The sequence below is a fragment of the Chanodichthys erythropterus genome, chromosome 7, assembly GCF_024489055.1.
Source record: "Chanodichthys erythropterus isolate Z2021 chromosome 7, ASM2448905v1, whole genome shotgun sequence".
Classification (NCBI taxonomy): domain Eukaryota; kingdom Metazoa; phylum Chordata; class Actinopteri; order Cypriniformes; family Xenocyprididae; genus Chanodichthys; species Chanodichthys erythropterus.
Window position 1 is genome coordinate 2,375,573 of NC_090227.1, and position 27,575 is coordinate 2,403,147.

At 36.4% G+C, this 27,575-nt stretch overlaps 1 protein-coding gene across 3 annotated transcripts in view; it reads left to right on the plus strand.

The window, feature by feature from the left end:
- The first annotated feature begins 5,646 nt into the window (after positions 1-5,646).
- The window catches only part of LOC137023044 (latent-transforming growth factor beta-binding protein 4), a 100,242-nt gene continuing 78,313 nt past the window's right edge, over positions 5,647-27,575 (plus strand). For all 3 annotated transcript variants that reach the window (XM_067389586.1, XM_067389587.1, XM_067389589.1), the window contains exons 1-4: positions 5,647-5,971; positions 11,622-11,692; positions 16,155-16,437; positions 20,934-21,136. In XM_067389586.1, the coding sequence (XP_067245687.1) occupies positions 5,793-5,971; positions 11,622-11,692; positions 16,155-16,437; positions 20,934-21,136 (736 nt within the window). In that variant the 5' untranslated portion in view covers positions 5,647-5,792. The remainder of the gene's footprint in view (positions 5,972-11,621; positions 11,693-16,154; positions 16,438-20,933; positions 21,137-27,575) is intronic.

Below are 27,575 nucleotides of genomic sequence, written 5' to 3' on the forward strand. Positions count from 1 at the left end.
GCTTTCAAATGATACCTAATTTATGATGATTACTAAAATATGTGATGCAATAAAAGAAAAACAAAGCAATAAATAAAAACAGCACCAAGCAGTGACAGTCCATTGTAATTCTTGATGAATGCAAATACACATTTCAACTAATTATTGTGGTGCACTTTTACTGTAACAATTTCAGATTATCAATCTTCCTGGGTGGTTCTCTGGGAAAAAAAACTAATTGAAAGCTGTTGTTGCAGTATTTGAGTCTAATTTTTCCTCATCGTCTTCCTCCATCTGTCTTCATCCTGTCCTCTACTGACCCCTGGGTTATATAACACTGACCTCTGACCTCTAATTACATCCCAAGTGCTCATTAGAAACGTGTGCAGGTAAGTGCAAAGTGGCAATACTACCACAATTGCCCATTATAACATTTCAGACCCATCGGACGCCTCTCCCTGGCTCTCTGAGGCCTTGTGTAATTAGTTCTGTGTCAGGCTTTATCAGAGAGTCTCAGTCTGGTCTACAGGGCTTAAACTTTCTGCACTGAAACAAGAATTCAATTCACCTTCAAAAGAAGGTCTGAAAGAGCATATGGAGTCCAGACGAGTCTTGTTTAGTCCTCTTTGGTATGAGTATGCTTATGCTAAGTATGCTTAATTTTACTGTACACTTGTAGTGTACTTAAAATCTTAACAGTATATTTAAACAAAAACTGTACTTGCAGATAATATAATATTAATACAATAAAAAGCCACTTAAGTGCACTTAAAGAGAGTTAAAGAGACTTAAGTACACTATTTAAACTGTAATGTAAAATTAAACCATTTAAAGTACATTTTAAATCATTCTGATTTAATAATCTTTTGTCATGCCTCAAAGAAGTGTTTATTTTTGATGTGTTTACTGACATACTGTACTAAAGCATGTGTAAAGTACTTGATTATAATGTTACTGTGTATTTGAAATTACACTTAAAGTTAATATATTTCAAATGTACTAAATTGCAACTTCATTACAGATATGGAATTACATGACATATGCATTTCAATAGAAATAACATTAACGTATATAATTAGCTTACCATAAATACATAACCATATATTAAAGACAACAGAAGTAATTATAAAATTACATATAAAGATGTACTGAAGTCCTACTTAAGTGAGTCAAAACAAAAATGCAAAACACTTTTTATTTATCAAAATAGCTTAATTTCAAAATAAAAAATATATTTTAGAATATATAAGTAATTCTAAGTATATTGTTTTTCCGTAAATAAGTTCTTTTAAGTACACTTTTAAGTCCTGCTTAAGTGGGTCAAAAAACACTAACTGCTTTTAATATAAATGCAAACTATTTTACTTTAATTCTAAATAACATGCAATTAAGTGTCTGAAAACATTGCACTTTAAAGTATATTAAAAAATATACTTTTTTTTTAACAAGGAAAGTCTTTTATCTGACACTGTCATCATAAGCTCTTGAGGACAAATTATTTCTGTTTGAAATGACAAGAACACTACTGCTCCATCTAACTCTTCCATCATAATCCTTCTTTCTTTAATGAAGATAAATGACCTTTACCCACAATCAATCTTCATGTCTCTATTGAGTAAGGAAAGCCCTTTGAAACCATGGGCCATTCTGGTCTCCATAGGTTTCTGTTAAAGCTCTCAGCAGTCAGAGGCTGAAGGCCATCAGAGCTCAGACAGAATGTGTTGGTGATGTCGGCAGGAGGCTTTCCATTCTTCATCTGAACCCCAGTCTAAAACCAGCACAAAGACCCGACGATGAATGTGACATCCTTCCATATTTGAAGAGGGACACTGGGTGTAATCTGATTCCTTTCTGCGAGGACTTTGGAAACCTGAGACATGGAGGAGACATACAGTCATGTGCTGCAGTCACTGAAGAGCGGAAAAGACGTAAAAGCTGTGTGTGTAACAAACAGGAGAACTATGGGTCAGGAGGACATGATTCAGGTAAATAACTCAGGTGTGTGTGTGTGTGTGATCAGACCGACACAGAAGGGTTGTTTTTCATGAAGAATACAAATAACTGATCTCATCAGGAGCTATAACTATTTTATAACTATTTTTTAACAAAGATGAAATCACCACCAGTTCATCAAAATATAAATAGTTATGAATTGCCATGAGGCTGTCATATGACTTAAATCTATAGATAATTTGATTAATGAAATATCTGTAGATTTATGTCATGTGACAACAATAAAGGATGAGTTTATTTCATTGTATTATTCAGGTTCTTTCTTTCTTTCTTTCTTTCTTTCTTTCTTTCTTTCTTTCTTTCTTTCTTTCTTTCTTTCTTTCTTTCTTTCTTTCTTTCTTTCTTTCTTTCTTTCTTTCTTAAGAATGTGCTTCTATGTGTCTTTGCTTTAACTGAATTGTTCAAGCTGATCAATCACAGTCCTGTTCTGTTTAGTGAAACATTTACTTTGATTGTTAGTGCCATCTAGTGATTATGATGCACAACAGCACAAATATAAAATGGGGTTTCTTGTAAATGGAAGAACAGAAATATTTATTAAATATTGATTCACTAAACACAAATATCTAAGTGTTTGCAATATTAAATATTATAAAAAATTACTAAATCAAAGTATTGATTTATTAATTTGAACAAAATTATTTTTTATAATACTTTGGAGATCTATCTCCTATATATATATATATATATCACTGCAAAATTCAAAATCACATAATTTGAGTTTTCAGAGCAGTCAAATAAATATACAGAAAATTAAATAGACAGATCATTTCATGCTATACTGCTTGATATAGAAACTCAAAGAAAAAAAGAAAGAAAAAAAGGTTATTTTTTTGGCATTGAAAGTTCCATAAAGAACCTTTAAAGTCCATGGAACCTCTAAAGGTTCTTTGTAGTGGAAAAAAGTTAAATTATTAAAATGTTCTTCAAACTAAGAAGAAAAAAAAAAAAAGGTTCTTTTAAATGTGATCTATTATGCCCCTTTTTACAAGATGTAAAATCTTGTCCCCAGAAAGTTTCTGCTCAAAATACCCATGGATTTATATTATACCATGTTTTAGCTGCTTATTTTTAGGTGGGAGAAAAAAATGCGCTGATTTGGTGTGTGTACCTTTAAATGCAAATAAGCTTATGTTCCATGATGCATAAACAATACAGGTGAAGCTCACACAAAAAATATACTCTCAAAATGGATCTTTACAAACTGTTTGCGATGCAGCATCAGATCACATGGTATGGCATGTGTTTTTGTGGATGTTTGCTAACATTCGATTAGCGTGCTGTACGGCTAACGTGGCTAAAGCTACACACTGTTGGAGAGACGCAATAAGAATGAAGATGTGTTTATGAATTGTAGACTGCAAGTATTTTCGTTTGAAAATGAAAATAACAACATGGCTCTGGTCTCTGTGAGTACAGTAAGAAACAATGCCACATTTAACAGTACATTAGCAATGTGCTAACAAAACATTCAGAAATACAATTTGCAAACATCACAAAATATATATGAAATTGGATCATGAACAGTTGGTATCGATCCATCTTTGAGAAAAAAAACGTCTGTGTAAAGCAGTCTGGTGTAAAATGACGTGCACACACTGGTATATGAATTCATCTGCACACATTCCCTTCATAAATTAAATTACACCACTGCGTCCTCAGTGGCTCATATGCAGGAGTTTATGGAGACTCGTATGTTACTATTAAAGCTGTTAACAGATCAGTGATCAGATCAGGCAGGGCCGTAGGTGGAAACATACAGATTCAAGGGGGCAGTAATATTATAATAAGATCCTGTTCCTACATCACAAGGAGAGAACATTGTTTTTTCACATGCTTGCAGAGAAAGACTTACCAAAACAAAGTTACTAGGTTGTCCTTTTTCACGCTTTCTGGGTTGGTAGATGCACCGGGGACCTGATTATAGCACTTAAAGGGTTAGTTCACCCAAAAATGAAAATAATGTCAGTTATTACTCACCCTCAAGTCGTTCCACACCCGTAAGACCTTCGTTAATCCTCAGAACACAAGTTAAGATATTTTTGATGAAATCCGATGGCTCAGTGAGGCCTGCATAGAGAGCAATGACATTTCCTCTCTCAAGATCCATTAATGTACTAAAAACATATTTAAATCAGTTCATGTGAGTACAGTGGTTCAATAGTAATATTATAAAGCGAAGAGAATATTTTTGGTGTGCCCAAAAAAAAACAAAAAATGGCCGATTTTAAAACACTGCTTCAGGAAGATTCAGAGCATAATGAATCAGTGTGTCGAATCAGCGGTTCGGAGCGCCAAAGTCACATGATTTCAGCAGTTTTGGTGGTTTGACACGCGATCCAAATCATGATTCATAACACTCTGAATCTTCATGAAGCAGTGTTTTGAAATCAGCCATCACTATATAGTTCGTTATTTTGTTTTTTTGGCGCACCAAACATATTCTCGTGGCTTTATAATATTAATATTGAACCACTGTACTCACATGAACTGATTTAAATATGTTTTTAGTACATTAATGGATTTTGAGAGAGGAAATGTCATTGCTGGCTATGCAGGCCTCACTGAGCCATCGGATTTTTAACAAAAATATCTTAATATCCTAATGAGGGTGAGTAATAAATGACATTATTTTCATTTTTGGGTGAACTAACCCTTTAAACATAGAAAAAGTCAGATTTTCACGATATGTGAACGATAAAGAACTGTTGACCTATAGGTTCTTTGGGAACCAAAAGTGCTTCTTCTGCAGCATCGCTGCAAAAAAAAAAAACATTTTGGAACCTGATGCATGGTTAAACCATCCATATGTGAACAGGGGAATATTTGCTCTGTCGCAGGAACAACCCACAGAGGCAGCGACACCATCAGCCGTTCATGAGGGTCCGGAGGCCACAGACGGCAGCAAGGAGACCACAGAGAGAATATTCTGCCTTATTGGGGTCACTGCTACCATCCTCAACCTTCTAGTGGTGGTGTTAGTGTACATTTACACCCCTGTGTGAAGAGAAGTTCATTACTTTCAACTGGACACCCAACCACTAACCTTCAGACATCTGGACGCCCTTACTGCTTTGGTGATGATCATCCTGGGAATATATTTCCCATGACAATGCTTTATGTTTTAATTATCTTTTGTTAGGATGCATAGCTGTGACTGACAAAGTAAATGAATTTTTGGCTAAGCATGGTGTTGGTATTTTTTTCTTGGATTGAAATCATATCAGTTAGGTTCCTTTCATGCAAACATACACTTTAAAAAAATGCTGGGTTAAAAATAACCAAAGTTGGGTTAAAAATGGACAAACCCAGCGACTGGGTTAAATGTTTGACCAACCTGCTGGGTAGTTTTAATTAACTCAACTATTGTTTAAAAATGACTGTATTGCTTGCTTAAAATGAACTCACAATTTGTTGTAAATTAACATTTATTAATAAGTTTAATAATTCTGATATCTCCAATCTCCCCCTAAAAATCTCACTAAGCAAATGCAACCCAAAAGTGTATCTATCTGCCACACTCCTCACGCGCCGCTCCATCAGACTGAGCTCTGATTGGCTGTCTCTTGGCTACAAGACAGACATCACTCTGATTGGCCCAAAGTTTTCACGCACCTCTTTCATTCATGTGAGTCAGTGTGCGCTCGTCCGGACTCGCAGCAGCGCGTCTAGATGGAGAGAATCAATTCACCGTTACAATGAATGAGGGCCATCAGCGGTGACGCACCATATTCACTGACTTGCAGAGCAAAAAACACTTCAAAAACGCATCAGTTGCAGCTCACTAGGTCGGAATAACGATGTCAGAACTATGGAGGTTTTCATTTTGCATGTCATTTCTTTCCCTGGCGATCGCAAACTCCTCATCAGTCAGTCATCAGATGCCTCATGATCTCATCCATCCTCCACAAAGCAGGAGCAGACCACAGAGACACCGACATCACTCCAACTCAACCACAACACAGATAGATTTAAAAGGGTAAGTGTCTTCATTGAAGTGATCTCAAAAGTCTTTGTGGTGTATATATATGTGACCGTGTGGAAACTAAATAGACTTTTATTATAGCCTATTATTGCTTTTAAATGTAGTGAACATAAATGCACACTCTTAAAAATAAAGGTTCTTTATTGGCATGTGGTTCCATTAAGAACCTTTAACATCCATAGAACGTTTTCGTTCCACAAAAAGATTATTTTTGTAGTGTAAAAGGTGCTTTAGAAAAGGCTATTAAAATGTTCTTCACACTAAGAAAAAAAAAAAAAGATATTTTTTTAAGAACTGTTCACTGTTTATTTTTAAGAGAGAACAGGTTCAATGATGGAGGGTTTGCAGAACTTTCATGAGGAGCAAATAAAAATGAGCTAAATTCGTATTTTTCTGTAATTGCTAGAATCTGATTCCAAAGAGATTTTTTTTTCTATCCCATTAGGATCCTTTTGGATTGGTTGCAAGTAATGATTGGAATTCCATTAGTAATCCCATTGACAACTTTAAAGATTTATTGATAATAATGAAATAATGGAATTCTATTGCAATTTTTTTTTTCTGATACTATTGACAAAATGCTGGGTTAAAAACAACACAAGTTGGATTGAAAATGGCAAAACCCAGTGATTGGGTTAAATGTTTGACCCAACCTGCTGGGTCGTTTCATTTAACTCAACTATTGTTTAAAAATTACTGTATTGCTTGTTTAAAATGAACCCAAATTCACATTTATTAATATGTTTAATAAATGAACATTTATTAATAAGTTTAATGAAAAATAAGTAAACAATAAACATTTATTAAATTGCTTATTAATTAATGTTCAGCTTTTGATTATTATTATTGCCTCTAGTAGTAATTATGTGTCTGATTTTTAATTTCCAACCTCTTTTGGGTTCATTTTAAGCCAGCCATAATAGTACTTTTTAAACAATAATTGGTTTAAATAAAAATAAATAAACATTTTAACCCAACCGCTGGGTTTAAACAACCCAATCACTGGGTTTGTCCATTTTCAACCCAATTTAGGTTGTTTTGAGTGTAAAGGAGGAACGTCTTGTTCACTACACATCTCGTCCTCATCTTGACCGGCCATCTAAACCGTTTTTCTCTTACTTTCATTTACAAGCAGTTTATAGGCCCAGAGAGACATAGCAGAGCACTTTACTTCAATCAAAGTCGTTTATAGAACCAGAATGACATGAAAACATTGGCCCGTCTTTGTTCACAGTGGTAACATTCAGTCAGATGTTTCTCTAGACTCACTCCGGATGTGTTGATCCTTCAAGCAATGAGAGGAATTCATGATTATCCTGAAAAGTTGGAGACTTAGTGACTGGTCTTTGTAAGCCATAACAGAGCAGGAAATTACTTACCCTTCTATTCATATTCATTTCGACGGAGCCAAAATGCCACTGAACCTTTGTAAGAGTTCATCAAGGATGCACCACTGCTCTTCTGTAACAATCCCACCTCCTCTGGACGTCATTGTGCTTTCAGGTCAACCGAGGACGTTGACCGTGGAAACACGTCCATCCCGGGGCAATGGGGTTTGGAGGCATGGGGAATATGGTAGCGTTTTCACAGCCCTAGATGGAGAAGGAGGGCGTTGTTGTGGAGTTTAGTAAAGCTGACAGGCCGAATGCAGGTTCAACAGTTCAGGAGGCCAAGCGCAGCAAATGGCTTCATTTCAGAGCGCATCAACGGAGCCTTTCACACCTCTGAGATCTCAAAGAGAGACAAAAACATGATTATTTCCTCCTTTTTGATGGAGGTGCCAAGCAAAGTGGGAGCTTTGTGACAATCCGGCAGTTAACCCACATGTTTGACCTTGAGGACCGCGGTTGAGGTTTTATTGAAGCTTCTCCATGGCTCTCTGTTATGAGGTGCTGGAAAAAAGAGCCGGGGCCAAGAAGAAAACTATAAACCCTTTTTGTTTTGATACTTTTTGATGCTTTTTGTTACTTTTGGTATGAAACAAAGTCTCAGCTTTCAAATTTTGTAAATTTTTAAAAGAAATTCAAACAATAAATACCATTTGTCTCATTAAAAGATTCAGTTCAAGTGGCATGTAAACTGATCATCTCTTCCTACTAGTAATAATTTTAAATGAACATTAGAAGGTATGTTGTGTCAACCACAGAAAGACATCAGTATGCGCCACTTTTTTTTTTTTTAAGTTCAAATCCACCAACGTTAATTTATTAACTCTCCTGTATGGTTTGTTTGTCTGACAAACTCGGTGTCATGATTGGTCAGATCGTCTGTCAGTTAAACTCCCGGCAAACTGTGAATTTCACGTCAATGAATAAATACATAAAATCACATAAAATGGTCATCTGACTTAATGGTCTGCTGGTAGAACTTTTAAGCGTGTCAGAGAGGTTCTGGGTTATAATTCACCATCGTATAGTCCCCCCCCTCCCAAGTGGGTAGTGGGTAATTTGTCAGGGGGGCGAAATTCGACACAACAGTGGTGTTTTGTGATAAAGTGCTCATCTGTGCCAAAAGAGCACAGTTTCCCGCCACTGATAACAGCGTCAACAGCGCCAGATCGCCTCTTATTTAACAAATGAATGATGTTTGGAGATGTTTCATGTGTATTAGGTACATCCGTGCCACGAGATGTTTCAAAAAGTGGTAGGGACAATATCGACTCTTGCGAAAAGTGGTGGGGACCTGTCCCACCCACAAATTACACCTCTGCTTAACGTATGTTATAATGCATTATGTCTTTTCGTAAATAATTGTAAGTTAATTTGTAAATAAAAGTTAATTGTAAATAATTATAAGTTAAAATGCATTATAATATTTGCAGATTCCCTGTTACATCTGCAATTGGTGTTTTAATACACTATACTTTCTAAAGGTGCACTCTAAAAAATGATGGGTTAACAATAACCCAAGTTGGGTTGAAAATGGACAAACCCAGCGATTGGGTTAAACGTTTGACCAATGTGCTGGGCAGTTTTATTTAACTTAACTATTGCTTAAAAATTACTGTATGGCTGACTTAAAATGAACCCAAAATTGGTTAGAAATTAAAAATCAGACATAATTGCTAGAGGCAACAATAATAATCAAAAGCTGAACATTCATTAATAAGCAATTTAATACATTTTATTGTTTAATTATTATTCATTAAACTTATTAATAAATGTTAATTTCCAACATATTTTGGGTTCATTTTAAGCAAGCAATACAGTAATTTTTAAACAATAGTTGAGTTAAATAAAACTACCCAACATGTTGGGCAAACATTTAACCCAACTGCTGGCTTAAAACAACCCAATCGCTGGGTTTGTCCATTTTCAACCTGACGATTTTTGTTCTACTGTGGAGCACAAACAGATAATTAGCAGAATGTCCAAGCTGCTCTCAAAGTCAGTGTTGATCAATGCCTTTTCTAGTTACGATCTACTTTCATTGTATGGAAAAAAAGCAGCTTTGAACATTATTTTTTTGGAGAACTATCCCTTTAACACGCCCCCAATACTTTTTGACTATATGAAAAAAGTTGTCCGCTGTAGCCATGTGAACAGAATAAACACAGACGTCTTCGATCACTATCAAGTCTTGCTGTAATGGGATCCTCTCTCAGCTCTGTAAACATCACTCACGTCTCATTGGGAATGTATCGTTTAGGTGTCGACTCCATATTAAAACCAAAACTGGGTACAAAAGTTGATGGCAACTTTCCATTCTGTCAGTGCAGAAACTTCCCTGATTGGGTCCAGTGCAGGGTCAAGGATTTATTTAGAGAACAGACAGACAGACTGGTGGTAAAAGGTCTCAGTGTTATGAGACATCTTAGCACAGCTTCAGTTTAAAGGGACAGTTCAGCCAAAAATGAAAACAATGTCATCATTTACTCACGTCATGTTGTTTCAAACAAGTATGGCTTTCTCTTTTACAAAGAAGATTGTACTTTTCGCTCTTTTTATATGCAAAAATGAGCACTGAAGCCTTCAAAAACTCAAAATAAAAGTTTCATGTGGTTCATTCAACTCATACTCCTGAGCTGTAAAAGGATTAGTTGACTTCATCCATGTCATCCAAGATGTTCATGTCTTTCTTTCTTTAGTTGAAAAGAAATTAAGGTTTTTGAGGAAAATATTCCAGGATTTTTCTCCATATAGCGGACTTCACTGGGGTTCAACGGGTTGAAGGTCCAAATTGCAGTTTCATTGCAGCTTCAAAGAAGCTCTACATGATCCCAGACATCGTTTTCTAAAAAAAAAAAAAAAAAAATGTAAAACTTGCAATTGTGAGTTTATATCTCACAATTCTGAGAATTGCGGGTTAAAGTCAGAATTGTGAGATGCAAATTTGCAATTGTGAGAAAAAAAGTCAGAAATTTAATTTTTTTATTTAGTGGCAGAAGCAAGCTTCCATAGAAAAGAGAGAAGAACGAGTTCAGCAAAAGGTGGATTCGAACTCGGGTCGATCACGTCAAAAGCTATTTCTACAAGCTTTTCTCCCTACAGCCAACACCACTGCAGGCGTTGAGTGTTGCGCATCATTTTTAATCTTGTATGGCTGGCCATTGGTGGGCGGAGTTAGTGTAAATAAACTTTGCCAACAAGACACTCCAAAATTGGCAAAAATGTGCCATTTTGTATTGTTTCACAAATGCATTTTGGTATCTCATTGACAAGCAGTAAAAAAAAAAAAAAAGTAGCATAAAATCAACAACAAAAAAAGTTTAAAGCTCAAATAATGATCAAGTGGTTTTAATTAGTGATTTTAGTTAAAAGTCTGTGTGTGCCGAATTAGCTTTGATCCCTCTTGGAAGGTTATAGGTCATTCTGACCTCCATGTAGCCTGGATCGTCCAATGCTGGCTCTGTCTCAATCGGCTTACGCTGCACATCATCCCTCGGACTGGCAAGTTCCAACAGTGTCCCTTCAGAAGCCATACAATAAAAGCACATACTGTAACTAATTAGCAAATCCCACCCGACGCTACAGAAGGGTCAGGTTTATGCGCACCGGCCGCTGCTTTTCAAGCAAGCATTCAGGACCGGCTCGGCTTGTGTTAGTGTGCTAATTGCCTTTTCTCCCAATAGCAGCAAGATAAACAGATGCGGGCCAGGAGTCTGAAAGAAGACTCTTAATCCAGCAAAGTTTACCCACCAGACGGGACAGCCAACGCCACTGTGGGAAAAACAATATTTCTCATGTGCGTAGGCACAGGCAGGACGGAGGCCCAACAAGGGGGGCGTCTATAACAAACTCGCTCCCCCCTTCATTTTTATTCATCGCCGCTATTTGTCCAAGCTGAATACAACACGAGGTGAAGGGTCAGCTTAAACCCAAGGCTATTCACTCAGTCCAATGCATCTTAAGGGGCCCAGGGCCACGGTTTGTGAGTCTTTTAAAGATGTCCTTTCAGAAGTGGTTAAATTGTGATTATGCTGGACAGATTGATTTGGCGTGGAGCCTGGAAAAGGGTGAAATGAAAGTGAATTTTTGATGCAAATGAAGTTTATTCCACAATTTTAAGCAAATGCAGACTCCATGCTTGTGCAGTGTGGCATGTGATGACCTTTACTTTTTTATATTTTTGTTCTTGTCACTCCTAGAGCTTCACCCTTGATCTCTCACTCTGACACTCCTGATCTTTGTCCGTCTTTCTCCAGGCCCAACGTTTGTGGCACCAGGTGCTGTTATTCATGGCTAGTCAACCCCAAGACCAAGCAGTGCACAAAACGTGAGTATCTTTTCAGGGCCATTCAGATGGTTTTATGTTCATAGAAAGACAGACAGACAGAAATATATGGCTGCCAGTATTTCATCTGGCTCAAATCCTCTTCATTTGTCTGATTTTTCAAATGAGGCAATGAGCTGAAGTGTCAGCACAGCTGCGAGCCGTAACAACTTCACAGAAGGGAAAACATGGGTTACACTTTATTTTACAGTGCCACAGTTACATTGTAATTACTCAAATAAGTACTGAGTAATAGTAATTAACTACATGTACTTACTATAGAGTTACATTTAGGGTTAGTGTTTGGTTTATGGTTAGTTACTTGTAATTATGCATAATTTACTGTTATTACTATAGTAAGTACATGTAGTAACGTGTAACTATGGCACTGTAAAATAAAGTGTTACCAAAACATGTACTAAACCACTGATTCACTACGTTTATTTATTAAAGGCCCCCACTGCCCAACACAATATTCATAATATAATAGTAACAAAACTATATATGTATATATATATATATATATATATAATTAAAATCCTATTTGTTTTCCTCAATAACAATTTTTTTTATTCATGCAAAGTGTTACACACACACACACACACACACACACACACACACACACACACACACACACACACACACACACACACACACACATATACAGTATATATGTGTGTGTGTGTGTGTGTGTGTGTGTAACACTTTGCATGAATAAAAAAAATTGTTATATATATACAGTACAGTCCAAAAGTTTGGAACCTCTAAGATTTTTAATGTTTTTAAAAGAAGTTTCGTCTGCTCACCAAGGCTACATTTATTTAATTAAAAATACAGTAAAAACAGTAATATTGTGAAATATTATTACAATTTAAAATAACTGTTTTCTATTTGAATATATTTCACAAAGTAATTTATTCCTGTGATGCAAAGTTGAATTTTCAGCATCATTACTCCAGTCTTCAGTGTCACATGATCCTTCAGAAATCATTCTAATATGCTGATCTGATGCTCAATAAACATTTAATGTGTACAATTGTACAAAATATTTTTTTTCAGGATTATTTGATGAATAGAAAGTTCAAAAGAACAGTGTTTATCTGAAATCTAATCTTTTGTTACATTATAAATGTCTTTACTGCCACTTTTGATTGATTTAATGCATCCTTGCTGAATAAAAGTATTAATTTCTTTAATTTCTTTTCAAAAAAATTAAAATAAAAATTCTTACTGACCCCAAACTTTTGAACGGTAGTGTATAATGCTACAGAAGCTTTGTATTTCAGATAAATGCTTTTGAACTTTCTATTCATCAAGGAATCCTGAAAAAAAAAAGTACACAACTGTTTTCAACATTGAAAATAATCAGAAATGTTTCTTGAGCAGCAAATCAGCATATCAGAATTATTTCTGAAGGATCATGTGACACTGAAGACTGAAGTAATGATGCTGAAAATTCAGCTTTGATCACAGAAATAAATTACTTTGTGAAATATATTCAAATAGTGCACAGTTATTTTAAATCGTAATAATATTTCACAATATTACAGGTTTTTTTTATTGTATTTTTAATTAAATAAATGTAGCCTTGGTGAGCAGACGAAACTTCTTTTAAAATCATTAAAAATCTTAGTGGTTCCAAACTTTTGGACTGTACTGTATATATATACTGTATATATATATGTGTGTGTGTATAACACTTTGCATGAATAAAAAAAAAATTGTTATCGAGGAAAAAAATAGGATTTTAATTATTTTAATTATGTTTATAAATTAATAATAATAATAATAATAGACTCATCCTGCGTCCCCTTTGGGAGTTTGCTGAGGCCCCCTGGTTGAGAACGCTGCTCTAAACCACTGAGCTTTCAGTTCAGCAGAACCAATGAAGTCACAAAACAAACCTTGCAGTTGTTTTAAAGGGTTAGTTCACCCAAAAAAATGATGTCATTAATTACTCCCCCTCATGTTGTTCCAAAGACTTTCGTTCATCTCTTTAAGTCCTCCAAGTCATTTTTGTAACGTTCAGTCTACTAAAATACCTAATCTGGGGTGCGTTTCCCAAAAGCAGCGTTATACTAACACGATTTGGTGTTTCCTGAAACCATCGTTCAAATGAACATTCGCAAATTGCATCGCAGACTTGTGTGGTTGGATCGACAGCTCTCAAGCTGTGGTTAGAAGAACAGTTTCTTGTTTTTATGACATGTAGACTTAACAAATCATTAATATTCATCAGCTCATGAAAGTCCAAAATACAGTATCTCAAAATATTTGAATATTTACATTTGAGTTTCAGTAAGTGACCATCCCTACAGTATAAATTCCGGGCATCTCTTGTTCTTTGAAACCACACTAATGGGGAAGACTGCTGACTTGGCAATGGTCCAGGAGACAATCATTGACACCCTCCACAAAGAGAGTAAGTCACAGATGGTCATTACTGAATGTGGTGGCTGTTTACAGAGTGATGTATCAAAGCATATTAAATGCAAAGTTGACTGGAAGGAACAAATTGGGCAAAGGTGCACAAGCAACAGGGATGACCACAAGCTTGAGAATACTGTCAAGTAAAGCCGATCCAGACACTTGGGAGAGCTTCACAATGAGTCAAATGAAGCCGGAGTCAGCGCATCAAGAGTCACCACACTCAGACATCTTCAGAAAAAGGACTACCAAGCCACTTCTGAAACAGAAACAACGTCAGAAGCATCTTACCTGGGCTAAGGAGAAAAAGAACTGGACAGTGAACAGTGGTCGAAAGTCCTCTTTTCAGATAAAAGTAAATTTTGCATTTCATGTTGAAATCATGGTCCCAGAGTCTGAAGGAAGACTGGAGAGGCACAGAATCCAAGCTGCTTGAAGTCTAGTGGGAAGTTTCTGAAGTTAGTAATGATTTGGGGGGCCGTGACGTCTGCTGGTGTTGGTCCATTGTGTTTTATCAAGTGCAAAGTCAATACAGCCATCTTCCAGGAGATTTTAGAGCACTTTATGCTTCCATCTGCTGACAAGCTTTATGGAGATGCTGATTTCCTTTTCCAGCAGGACTTTAGCACCTGCCCACAGTGCGAAAACCACTTCCAAGTGGTTTGCTGACCATGATATTACTGTGTTTTATCGGCCAGCCAACATGCCTGACCCCTGAATCTATGGGATATTTTCAAGAGAAAGATGAGAAACAGTCGATCCAACAAAATACAGATGATCTGAAGCCTCAATAGTGCCTCAGCAGTGCCACAGGTTGATCACTTCCATGCCACACTTCACTGATGCTGTAATCTGTGCTAGAGCAAGTCATTTGCTGTAATATGTGCTGCCGACCAAGTATTGAGTGTACAAATGAACATACTTTAAAGAACTTGAACTTTTTTAAATACAGTAAACTGTTACATATTATACCCAAAAATTATTCATACAGTGGACAACCAGTAAAACTGATAAAAATTTTGAACCAATAATTATTCAGACACTTTGACCTGACCATGTTTTGCTTAAGTGTTATCTGACATAATTAAGATAATTTTTTTCTGACACAGTTTAACTCTGAGATCTTGTCATATTTTATTTTATCAGTCCTCAGATGCAATGTCTGTAATTTATAGCAAAAAATCTAGAAGTTATTACTCCACCTCCTGCGTGACATCATGGCTGGTTTGCGACAATATGGTTTCGGGAAACAGTCGTGACTAGCTAGTTGAACTATGGTAGTGAAGCAGCAAGTTACGTCGTTGTTTTTATCTATAGTTTGCTCCATATGGCCGCATTTACAGTCAACCAATTCTGATTCTGTATTGCATTAATGAAATATGCTGTTATTACCATTATCAAGTGTTTTATGTAAGTCAAGCAATCAACCCCTCAGCCTGTGTGTTCCCATTTGACAGGCATTTAATGAAAACATTTTGTGAGTCCATATTCAGTTTTCAATTAATGCACATAAGTTCACGTTGGAGATTAAAATCTGTTCTTAATTTGTTTCCACTGTGCACAGTGTTCGTTGTTCCCTTTGCATCTTTATTTGTTTTATGGAAAGATTTTATTAGGTTCATGTGGGCTAGATGATATGTAAAGATTTTTATGTATATTATGTTCATGCATCTTACTTTCAGCAGTAAAATGTACTTTATGGATGCCTGAACATTATAACAATCCTTTACTGTAAGTAGGCCAAACCTTTGAATGCCATGTTGAGGCAGCGCCTGAGCTCAGTTGCACAATTAATCCAGCCCCTCAGCTTTCTCATTATAATCCACACCTTCCTAATCCTTATGTAGCTAGATTTACCAACTAATAACTAACCCCTTGACCCATGTGTCATTAAAGGGCCAGTGCAACTCAAAATACTTCCAGTTTTCAACTGAAATGTGTTGTGTCCAATAAAAACACACTCTAAAAAAGAAGTCATGGGATTTGATCGGGAAAATAAAATCGCTTGACATGCCATTCTCTGTTGCTCTCCCACTAGCAAGATGTCACCCGCGCTGCCATAATAAAGCAGTCTGTCGCCGGCTGAACATCTGTCAGTGTCGTCCAGGCTTCCACGGCCATCGCTGTGAACATTTTAATATCAACCCAACCCTGAGCACCTGGTTTGAGACACAGCCTGGTCCCATCTTACACTCAACCGCTGCCGTGGCAACAGTTACCACAGCGACACCTGTATCCACCACCATCCAACCCAACATCTCCACATCTGCCTCCAACCCAGATGCAAGAATGACATACTCATTACGCTGGCAACCGCCCAGGTGAGTGAACTCTTCACAAGTGAGACAGTGTCTTGGAAAGCACATCAATAGCTATTTTAGGAAAGGAATAATTGCAGTGTACAGAAATATCTTAAAGGGGTTCTCGATTATGATTTCACTTTTCTAACTTTAGTTAGTGTGTAATGTTGCTGCTTGATTATAAAAAACATCTGCAAAGTTATGACACTCAAAGTTCAATGCAAAGGGAGATATTTTCTTAACAGAAATCACTTTTTAAGGACTACAAAAAACGGCGGGTAGGGACTACAAAGAGCTTCTTCCTGGGTTAGTGACATCACAAACCCTAAATTTTACATAAACCCCGCCCCAGAGAACACACATCAAAGGGTGCGGGGCCATGTTGGGCTGCTTTAGAGAAGAGGAAGAGTTGTTGTAGTCGAGTGTTGTTGACATGCCGTCATTTTACGCCGGACTGCACAGCAACTACATCAATTTATCCACTAACCATTCAGAAACGTCTAAAAGTTGTAACTTCTTCCTGAGACTCTCCATCAGTGTCGACTCCGGTTTGAACAATGTAAGGCTGAACACCGTTACTGACAATCCTCATTTTGGCTGCGTGAGATTCTCCAGCTTTGTTGTTGTTGAGCTGTTAAAGCTCCGCCCTCTTCTGGAAAGGGGGCGGGAGCAGCAGCTCATTTTCATTTAAAGGGACACACACAAAAACGGCGTGTTTTTGCTCACACCCGAATAGGAGCAAATTTGACAAGCTATAATAAATGATCTGTGGGGGATTTTGAGCTGAAACTTCACACACACATTCTGGAGACACCAGAGACTTATATTACATCTTGTGAGAAGGGGTATTATAGGTCCCCTTTACCTTTCAAATTCAAAAAGTGCTTCTAGCTTACACTGGTAATTATTTTTAATGTTTATGTATCATTCCCTTATATTTGGACTTTTTTAAGTTTTTGTTCAACTCAGCAAATCATTTGTGTTTGGAGTTTTTAAACTTATTTAAATTACTAATCATTTGTTTAGGTTGTACAGTTTTGTTATATGGAAAAAAAATGACATGGTGCGACTTTAAGTGTTTATAAAACAATTGTTCACGATTTGCTGCCACAAAGTGGAAAAATTACAGTTAACAGTGCATGTTTTGACTAAACATACAGATAAAGGCACTGTCACTTTTTCCCCATATCTTACCCACTGTTAAAAAAAATATTTAAAACAGCAATTTTCCAGAGGAAATCAAGTTTTCCAATTAAAATATAAAGCACACAAATAAACAAACAGAAGGAAAGTAATATAGATCTAAACAATATTTACAATGTACTTTTAATTTGTTGAATGTTTTCAATGTTCATAACACTTTAGTATGGGGAACAACTATCACTTTTAACTATTCTGTAAAAAAAACTAATAATTTCATGATAATTTATTTTGTCAAATGAACTTAGATAATTGATGTAGTTCAGACAACTTTCTGTTGATTAAACCAATCGCCTTCATTGTATTAACTTACATTTTTAATTTCAATGAACTCAAAATTAACCAGGTAACTTACTTTTTTAAGTTAAACCAACATTTTTTTTTTTTTACAGTTGCTTATTAGCTTGCATATTGGCTGTTTATTAGTACTTATAAAACACATATTAATGCCTTATTCTGCATATTCTACATCCCTTAATCCTACCCAATACCTAAACTTAACACCTACCTTACTAACTATTATTAAGTAGTAAATTAAGAGTTTATTGATACAAAAGCTTTAGTTAATAGTAAATATGTTCCCCATACCAAAGTGTTACCAGATTTTTTTAATCCAGTATGTAGACATTCCTTTCACAAAAGAAACAAATTACGTGTGTTACTAGGATTTGCCTACAGGCGGCGCTCTCATACTCCAAATTCATATCTACTGTAAATACCCATCTGACTCTACTTCACTGCACTGCAGCACAAGATTGTAAAACTTGCACATTCGAGAATGTCGTTGTTTGAATGCTCTTCTTTCCCACCTGATGTAGTAGGAAGATTACTTTTGTACTCAAAGCTTCTTGAGGGATTCTAAAGGATTATAATTCCATCCAAATTGTAAACAACTGCAACATTTGTATACACTGATGTTAGGTATATTTGTTCTTTCTTTATACAGAGGCCTTAAGTAACCCTTATCTTCTCACCGCTCACTCTCCACCCTGAAATGAAAAATAACACTATCTCTAATCTCACCTAATGTTTTGCCAAGGTGGATAATGTGGAGTAGAAGATGTACTGCTCACCCTCAAAATGACATATTTGTTTTGACTGGCTGCCCCATAGGCAGATGCTTCTTTTATACTGTATTCAGATGACAGAGGATGCAAAAGAACAAAAGGTACTGAAGAAAAGTGTTATGATTGGAGAGCCACACCTCATCTGATCTCAGATTGATGGGGCAACGAATACCATAAAGTTAAGTCTTGTCCCTTGGAGGTCTCTGATCAGAGCTTTGATATTCAAGATGGAATATATTTACTTGAGAAAGTGTATATGCGGTCATGGTTAAGAAGTAGTTTATGTCACACCAAGGAATCATCTTGCAACATCTTGATTTAGAGGACAGGTTTTAACATTTATAAAAGATAAGAAAAAGTGTTTAGCCTATTGTATAACGCCAGGGTTTTCACTCAGGGGTCCCTGAAGGAGATCCACAAAACATAACAGGTCAGTTTAGTGAGGTTAGTTAATGATCTTAATGCGAGTTTGTTGGCGAATTAGCCGAAATAATAATAAACAAAACTTGTGGAGTTTTCAGTTTGCATGATAATATTGCCTGTCAGAGAAGAATCGACACAATTTCAAATTTTAAAATGCTAGTTTTCATCCAATAAAGTTAAACTAGAACTTATTTGAAATATCATTACTAGTGTTGTCCCAAATCCTGGAATTTATAACTTTGATAAAATCCCTTGAAAATTATCGGTATACTTAATGCCACAGCAGTAAGGGCAAAAAAAGTTATTTTTGACCATAATGTAAGTATTTTTTTAAACCCTCAAATTTGTATTTATCAAAAAAAAAAAAAAAAAAACGTCTATTTTGGCAACCCTAAACCTTACTCTAAACCAGTACATTTTAGTTTTGTGTCCTAGTTTGAGAGATTTACAGCCTTTTTTGAGGCCAATCAGACCCACTCAGACTCTGCAATGATCTCAGACTGTTGAGCAAGTCCACTGCTGAATCTAAGCTTGGGAAGGAAGGGCCTGCCCTGTGGAAACAGTTCTCTAACAATAGACTATTGAAAGACTCCATTTATGGGTCAGTTTCAATGATCTACCTGGCGGGCCAATGTTGCATACACACTCTGTGCTGACAGCCTGCAATTTCCTCGTCTTTCAACAGTTTTTATATCACATTCAATGTGTGAACTAGATTTGTCAGATAAGTCCTCTGTTTTTGAAAGTCCCGAGCTTGGCAACTAAACCCAGAATCGATAAAGCAAGCAAGTTGTGCTTTTATTTCCATGGCTTTTTAAGTAAGATATGAATGCTTACACTTGTCTGCTATGAAAGGTATTTGATCTACGTATGTATTTTAGAAACCTCTTTGTCTGAAATGTTCTCTAAAAGGTAGTAAATCATCACAGTGAGGTTTTTAGGAAATGTCCTATGCTTGTTAGCTGTTTAAGAGGATTGTTCCAAAGCATGAAATAAATAATAGAAATATTAGTGCACCCCAAAGACAGACATTTGACATGGTTGTTTTGTTAAAAAATAAAAAAATATTGCGCTTGGAAGATTTTTTTTGATTCAGAGATGTGTTCTATATTTGAAAAATACAGTATAAGACTTATTATCATTGCTGGAGTTCAGTGCAAATCGAAGAGTCCCTCAGGGCTCTGTATTAGGACCTATCCAGTTGTCCTTTATCATGGGTTTCTGTGAATGAGTCCCCTCTCAAATCATCTCCTGCTGTGTCTCCGAGGGTGTTTATGCAGAGTGAGTGTGTGTATGACACATGCAGAGTTGGGAAGGTTGCATGTAAAATGGAAATGGCCATATGCATGTTTTATAGGCTGTTTGCTGTTGACCCAAGCTCACGTCAGCTTGTTTTCACTGTAAATCATCTCTGTTTGGGAAAATGAGCTCATGCTCATGCATGTTTTTTAAGTCCATGCTGTGGATTTGAAAAAGGTTTGCCACATTAGCATCAACTCGGGCATACGGTTGTACAGGAAACCACAGCAAGAAAGTTGGTACCGTCTCTCTGTTTGCAGTGGAGTTCTTTTCATTATTTTAATGGACCATTAAGGACAATTTGAATTAAATGCAGAAATTTCCGGCCACTTGAATGGCTTTTAGTTTAAAATGTCTTGAAGGAGATTGCACAATAGTAATAAATGTACAATTACAATAGTTGACATTTATATGGCTATACTGTACCAGACACCATAGTTTGTGAAGTTTGATTATATTTTCATTTACATAACCTCAAAAATACATACATATTATGCATTTATTTATATGTTTTGTTTTGTATTGCAGTTTAAAAGAGGCCCAGTCAGTCCTGTTGAAGAAAGTGCTGTCCAATGGAACAGGTGGAGAGAAGATCACAAGCGTTATACTGAAATACATTGAGTCCGAGCGAAGCAGACTGGCGTCTTCATCCTCTACTGGAGCAACCAAACTCTCCAGCACCAAAACCTTTCACACTCAACGCGGCCAGTACACACTCGTTTACACAGCAGGTCAGTCCAAGCTAGCTGGGAAAAATTGTTAAAAATTAAATGTTTTAGGGAAAACATTCACCTCATATCCTTCCCTGTAGGAAAGAAAGTTTCAAATGAGATCATGTTAATACCTGAATGGTTTCTTTCTAGACGGCAATGAGATTCAATGAAGAGCAAACTGACTTTGCCTCTTCTGAAATAGCTATTTAAATCTCAAAAAATGTATCAGTGTCTGAAATCAAAAGTCAAGAGATATCATTATTATAACCAAATCATATCCCAAGCAATCTGAATGTTTGTTTCACAGAATTTTTATGGCTATGTAGTAGGGGTGTAACGGTACGCGTATTCGTACCGAACGGTTCACGGGGCAAGTTCCAAATGCCCTATGTGATCATCCCTATGTGAGCAATTTTTCTCTGGTTGATCAACAAACATCTTTTTGAAATGTAACAAAACTGTTAAAGAAGAAAGCTGCATTTGGATGTTTCATACATAACTAATAGATTTGTGATTTGTCTACTTCTAGTAATATTAATAAAACTTACTGAAAACAATTCCCATTCTCGTTCTCAAACAGGGGTCTGGGGCCCAATAGGGGACTTCTAAGGGGGCTTCAAGATGATATATTTCTTATTTCAGTTTTCTTATTTCTTATTTAAATTCAGTCCCTCAACAACAGCTTGTGTTCTTTAAAGAATCAGGGTCTGGAAAGACCTGGATATGTGAGGAAGCTTCATTTTAAAAGTGTGATTTCTAGACCTGGAAAAGTCATGTAAATTAATGGGTAACACTTTAGAATACTAATCCTTCATTAATGAATAACTACACAGGAACAAACGAGTAATGCATTATTAACACTCTAGTAACTACTATTAACTAACAATAAACTCTGATGAATGAATTAGTAAGTAATAGTGCTCAGTTGAAGGTGGTAGCTCACTATTAGCTAATCAGTAACTACTGTTTTTTCATTCCTCCCAGAGAACTACTAAGAACTACTATATACAGGTTCATAATTAACATGAATGATGCATAATGCATAATTAATTCTAAAGTAAAGGCCATGGTAACCCACTAGTAATGAGTGTAGTATTACTAAATACTTAAGAAAGAATTACTAATTATTTGGATCAGTATTCTAAAGTGAAAAACATGATAACTCTCTAGTAACTACTGGAGTCATTGTAAACTTTTTATGTTTTTGTATGTTTTTGTACAGTAATTCCTCATGATATATTTGGTAACACTTAAGTAATTACTAGTGGGTTACTATGATCTTCACTTTAGAATACTGACCCAAATAATTAGTAGTTCATTTAGAAGGATGTAGTAACACTTGAGTAATTACTAGTGGGTTACTATGATCTTCACTTTAGAATACTGATCCAAATAATTAGTAGTTCCTTTAGAGTTATATAGTAACTCTTGAGTTATTACTATCCAATACTTTACAAAAACCTCAAAAGTTTACATTGATTTCAGTAGTTACTAGAGAGTTATCATGTTTCTCACTTTAGAATACTGATCCAAATAATTAGTAATTCCTTCTTAGGTATTTGGTAATACTTCAGTCATTACTAGTGGTTTACCAAAGCCTTTACTCTAGAATTAATTATACATTATTCACATTAATTACAAACATGTATATAGTAGTTCTTAGTAGTTCTCTGGGCGGTATGAAAAAAAACAGTAGTTACTGATTAGTTAATAGTGAACTACCACCTTCAACTGAGCACTATTATTTACTAATTCATTCATCAGAGTTACTTGTTAGTTAATAGTAGTTACTAGAGTGTTAATACTGCATTACTCATTTGTTCCTGTGTAGTTATTCATTAATGAAGGATCAGTATTCTAAAGTGTTACCCATTAATGGAATGTTCTTGAGCTTTTTTATTATGAATATACAATTTTCTAGTTATGCCAAGCTCTACAAAATAGGGTAACACTTTATTATAAGGTCTCATTAGTTGGCATTAGTTAACTATCATTAATGGTGTGGTTAATTATGATGTGTCTTTTTTAACTTTAGTTAGTGTGTAATGTTGCTGTTGTAAAGTTACGACGCTCAGAGTTCAATGCAAAGGGAGACTACAACAAACGGCTGGTAGGGACTACAACGAGCTTCTTCCCGGGTTAGTGACATCACTAACCCTAAAATTTGCATAAACCCCGCCCCCGAGAACACTCAACAAAGGGGGCGGGGCCATGTTGGGCTGCTTTAGAGAAGAGGAAGAGTTGTTGTAGTTGAGTGTTGTTGTCATGCCGTAATTTTATGCCGGACTGCTTCACAAACGAGGGTCAATTCAACACAAAAGATGAACATGACGACACATGCTAGTGGATGAGTTGAATCAACTCCACAGCAACTACATCAATTTATCCACTAACCATTCAGAAACGTCTTAAAGTTGTAACTTCTTCCTGAGTCTCTCCATCAGTGTCGACTCTGGTTTGAACAATGTAAGGCTGAACACCGTTACTGACAATCCTCATTTTGGCTGCATGAGATTCTCCAGCTTTGTTGTTGTTAAGCGACCGAAGCACAAGCTGTTAAAGCTCCGCCCTCCGCAGCTCATTTGCATTTAAAGGGACACACACAAAAACGGCTGGATTTTTAAAATATCTTTTTCAAAATCCTTATCCATAATCTTTGTAGAGTAAATCACAAACAATTGGAAAAGGGGTTTCAGAATATTATTGTGGACTTCATGGAGTCCAAAAGGTCTTGCGGACCACCGTTTTTAAGCTTTATACAGGTTTCTATGTCAACATGTTTACCTTTTCTTTGCAAGAAGCAGCACTGGCTTCAAAGCGGCATGCCTGAGCACAGAAATTATCTTGTTTTAATAATTTGGCCTGTTTCCTAGTTTTAAAACTTTTGTGCCACGATAAGGTTTATCTGCTTGTAGATTCAGTCTAGTTTGCATCGAGACAGTCCTCGATACGCCATTGTAGCATGTTCCTGTCATTGTTTGGTTTGGCTCAGAGGTGATGGTGCAGTAATTACTCAGGAGATGGATGTGGTGTTTTGCTAATGGGAACCCCTGTGTCTCCATGACCTCAGAACATGCTGGAATGGTGCTCTGTGGCAGCGGATGGGAAGTGTTGGGAGGCTGACCTCTTTCTCACTCACACACACACAGACGTCTAATGTTGCTTATCTCTAGATTTATAGTCTTAAAGCCCTTGAATATGAAGCTGTGGCTGATAAGTAAAGCTCTAGGGAGATGAAACTTTGAATGGCATGTTACAGCAATTCCTCAGTCTGGGCCAGCATATTTTTGTTTCAGGTAATTCATGGAATTCACTACAAATCAATCATAATTTTGTTTGTGAAAAATTCAAAATATTAGCAAAAACTATAATGATACTAAAATACCACCATTATGAAGAAGTTGCAGCTGAAGACTATCTGAGCTGTGGATATTTGGGGTTTCTTGAGTTTGTCTATACAGTTTCTCTCTAGCTGAGTGTGGTTTTATGTAATGAAGTGTGCTCCGTAGCCCACAAATATTCCCAGAAGGCCTTTCCTAACACCAGTCTGGGCCTTTAAATCCAGAGCCAACACGTAAACAACCCTGGACGCCCCACATAACCTCAGGGCTTCCCTGTTCTCCCTCCTTCCAACAGCACGTTAACTCCAAACACTAATACACCTTCCCCAGCTGCAATATTGTCAATGCTTATTGCCTGCTGAAGTGGAAAATACTCGAATGAGGGATGTCGTCTCACGTGGAAAAGACAAGAGTCGCTTCCAAATGCCAGATCTCTCGAAATCCAACACTTAATGCTGCTGTAAAGGCCGAATCCAAGTTTCCACGCTGAGAGAGTTTGTAACGCAGAGAGGGAGTGACAGAAGCTCAGCATTCCAGCCCATGAGGAAACAGCTTTTTCATTAATGACCTTTTTTTGTGATTATGAGGGAAATGGCACACTTTATAAATATTTACAGCTGAATTCCCCTATTGTCACGAGTCAATACGACGAGAGCAGAATGGAGTTGAACGCAGCGATATAGCAGAATAGTTTGACCCTAAAGCTCTTCATCAAGATTTTATTGTCCAGTTTGTTTTGCCAAATATGAATGCTTGTGTGAGAGATTGTTGATAGTGGATTTTGGTGAGCTTATGATTAATGCTGTATTTTCTCTAGTGTCTGTGCACTAATGTGACCTGTTTCTGAACTCCACTGTAGTCTCGAGTTTTCTTCCGGGAACGATATTCACAATATTCCTCGTTTAAATAAATCATATGCAGAATAAAGGGGCGGGATATGTGCGACGGTAAGAGGTTTGAGTGACTAATAATCAGTTCAACCTGATAGAAAATATTTAATGTTATCTGTGTTATATTTCATCTGCAATACCAATGAAGATCTGATGCATCATTATGCATTAATATGAGAAGAGTTCTCCACATGAAAGACCGACGACTGCAGATCAACGTGTTACTGTATTTCTCTCCGATACAGTAGGAAATTAACTAAATGAAATGTGGAGGATGTAAGATGATTGACAGGCCAGTTTACGGTGACAGAGAGAAAAGACGCAATTGTATGACGCAATAATATGTCCCAAAGCTTGTCTACTCTTTTGCTAAGTATGTACTTTTTGTTCACAGAAAGAGTACATACTTTTAGGGCTTAGTATAAGTAGGCGAGTTGGGACGCAGCAAGAGCGTTACTGACAGACTGGGAAGAGAGGAGCTGCAACAGTGGAGAATATGAGGAAAATAATCAACATTCAAGCAGGAAAACCTGATCTAGTAGAGCACAAAAACAACATCAAGACTTTGTAAAAGGATAATTGATCCCTCTTAATACCAGTCATGAGTCTTTAAGTACAGAGCAGGATTACGTGAATATTGTACACATGAGTACACATAATATTAAAGGTTACAATTAATAACAGAGCCTAAACTATTAAACTACTATATCTGTTTCTACTCCCAATTCAATGTTAAAATATATTAATTTACACAGTGGCCGTCATAACTTGTTTTCACAACAGATTTATTTAAACTATACATATACCGTAACTGAGGCATCTATACAGCGATCAGTCAGGCCACATCAAAGAGCGACAAAACGGCATTTATTATTTGAATTTCGTGATAAAATGGACAGAATTTGAGGAATGAGACTTGTTTCTTATGAAAGTAACAAAATACAGAGCTTATTGTGATTATTGGTGGTTAAACGTGGTTAATGGGCTAAACGGTACGAATACGTGTGCCATTACACCCATAGTAAATTATGCACACGATTTAGTAAATCGAAAGAACAAAACAGTAAATTGTGCGCATGATTTACCTTTTTTTGTTTTTGTTTGGATGTCATATGCGGTGCTCCATAGATAAATGGATGTTATTAAAATGACATACTGTTGTATCTAAAAATACAAGACTAAAAACTAAAATTTACCATGTAAAAAAAAAAAAAAATGCATTTATTTATTGTAAAGATAATGTTTATATTTTTTATGTTTATTTAATTTCATTTTAGAAAAACTGCATTTTAAAATTTTAAACTATATTTAGACATACATTTTGGTAACAGTCGCACACATTGAAAAAAATATAAATAAATAAACAAACAAATTAAGTCTGTCTATATATTTTATGTTTATTCAATATTTAGTTGTTTAGAAATGTCTTAGATTTTGGTAACATGGTTGCAAATATTGAAATAAAAATAAATCGTTCAATATGGTAATTTTGGCATCCTGAAGTTGACGTTTAACATATGATGAAGGATTTTCTAGGCTGATATGGCTAGGAACTATACTCTCATTCAGGCGTAATAATCAAGGAACTTTGCTTCCGTATCATGGCTGCAGCAGTGCAATGAAGCTTGCACTGTAAGAAACAAAACAGGAGTGATTACTGAACTTCTGCATTGTCATCAACTCTGTGTTGTGGATTTGGCCACAGGTTCTCATCTACATCACAATGGATGTTTTCATTAGCCAAACATCTTGGAAAAAACCTTCGGGCATGGCGAATCCAGGCCTGACACTGGTCTGCTGTGATGTCATTGCAGGCGTCATCCATGGCCTGGAGAAGAGTGACTTGTTCATGAGGGTGCCGATCATGAACCTTCCATCTCCATGCGGAGAAAAGTTCCTCAATCGGGTTAAGGAAGGGAGAGTATGGGGGTAAATACAGGGTGGTAAATTGTGCATGGGCCTGAAACCATGCTTGCACCACATGAGCATGATGGAACCTGAGATCAAGAAAGTCTGCGTCCCACCACACCATCTTCTGATATAGCCGCACACATGGTAATGTTGGCCCCACGTTGTCCAGTACTTGGATGGTTGCCCGGTGGCCAATGAAATTCCGACCTCTCCTCCTTGTCTTGGCCAGATTAAAACCTGCCTCATCCAAATATATGAATTTGTGATGGTCATCATCAGCATCCAGCTCCATCACCCTCTAAAAATACATTTTGG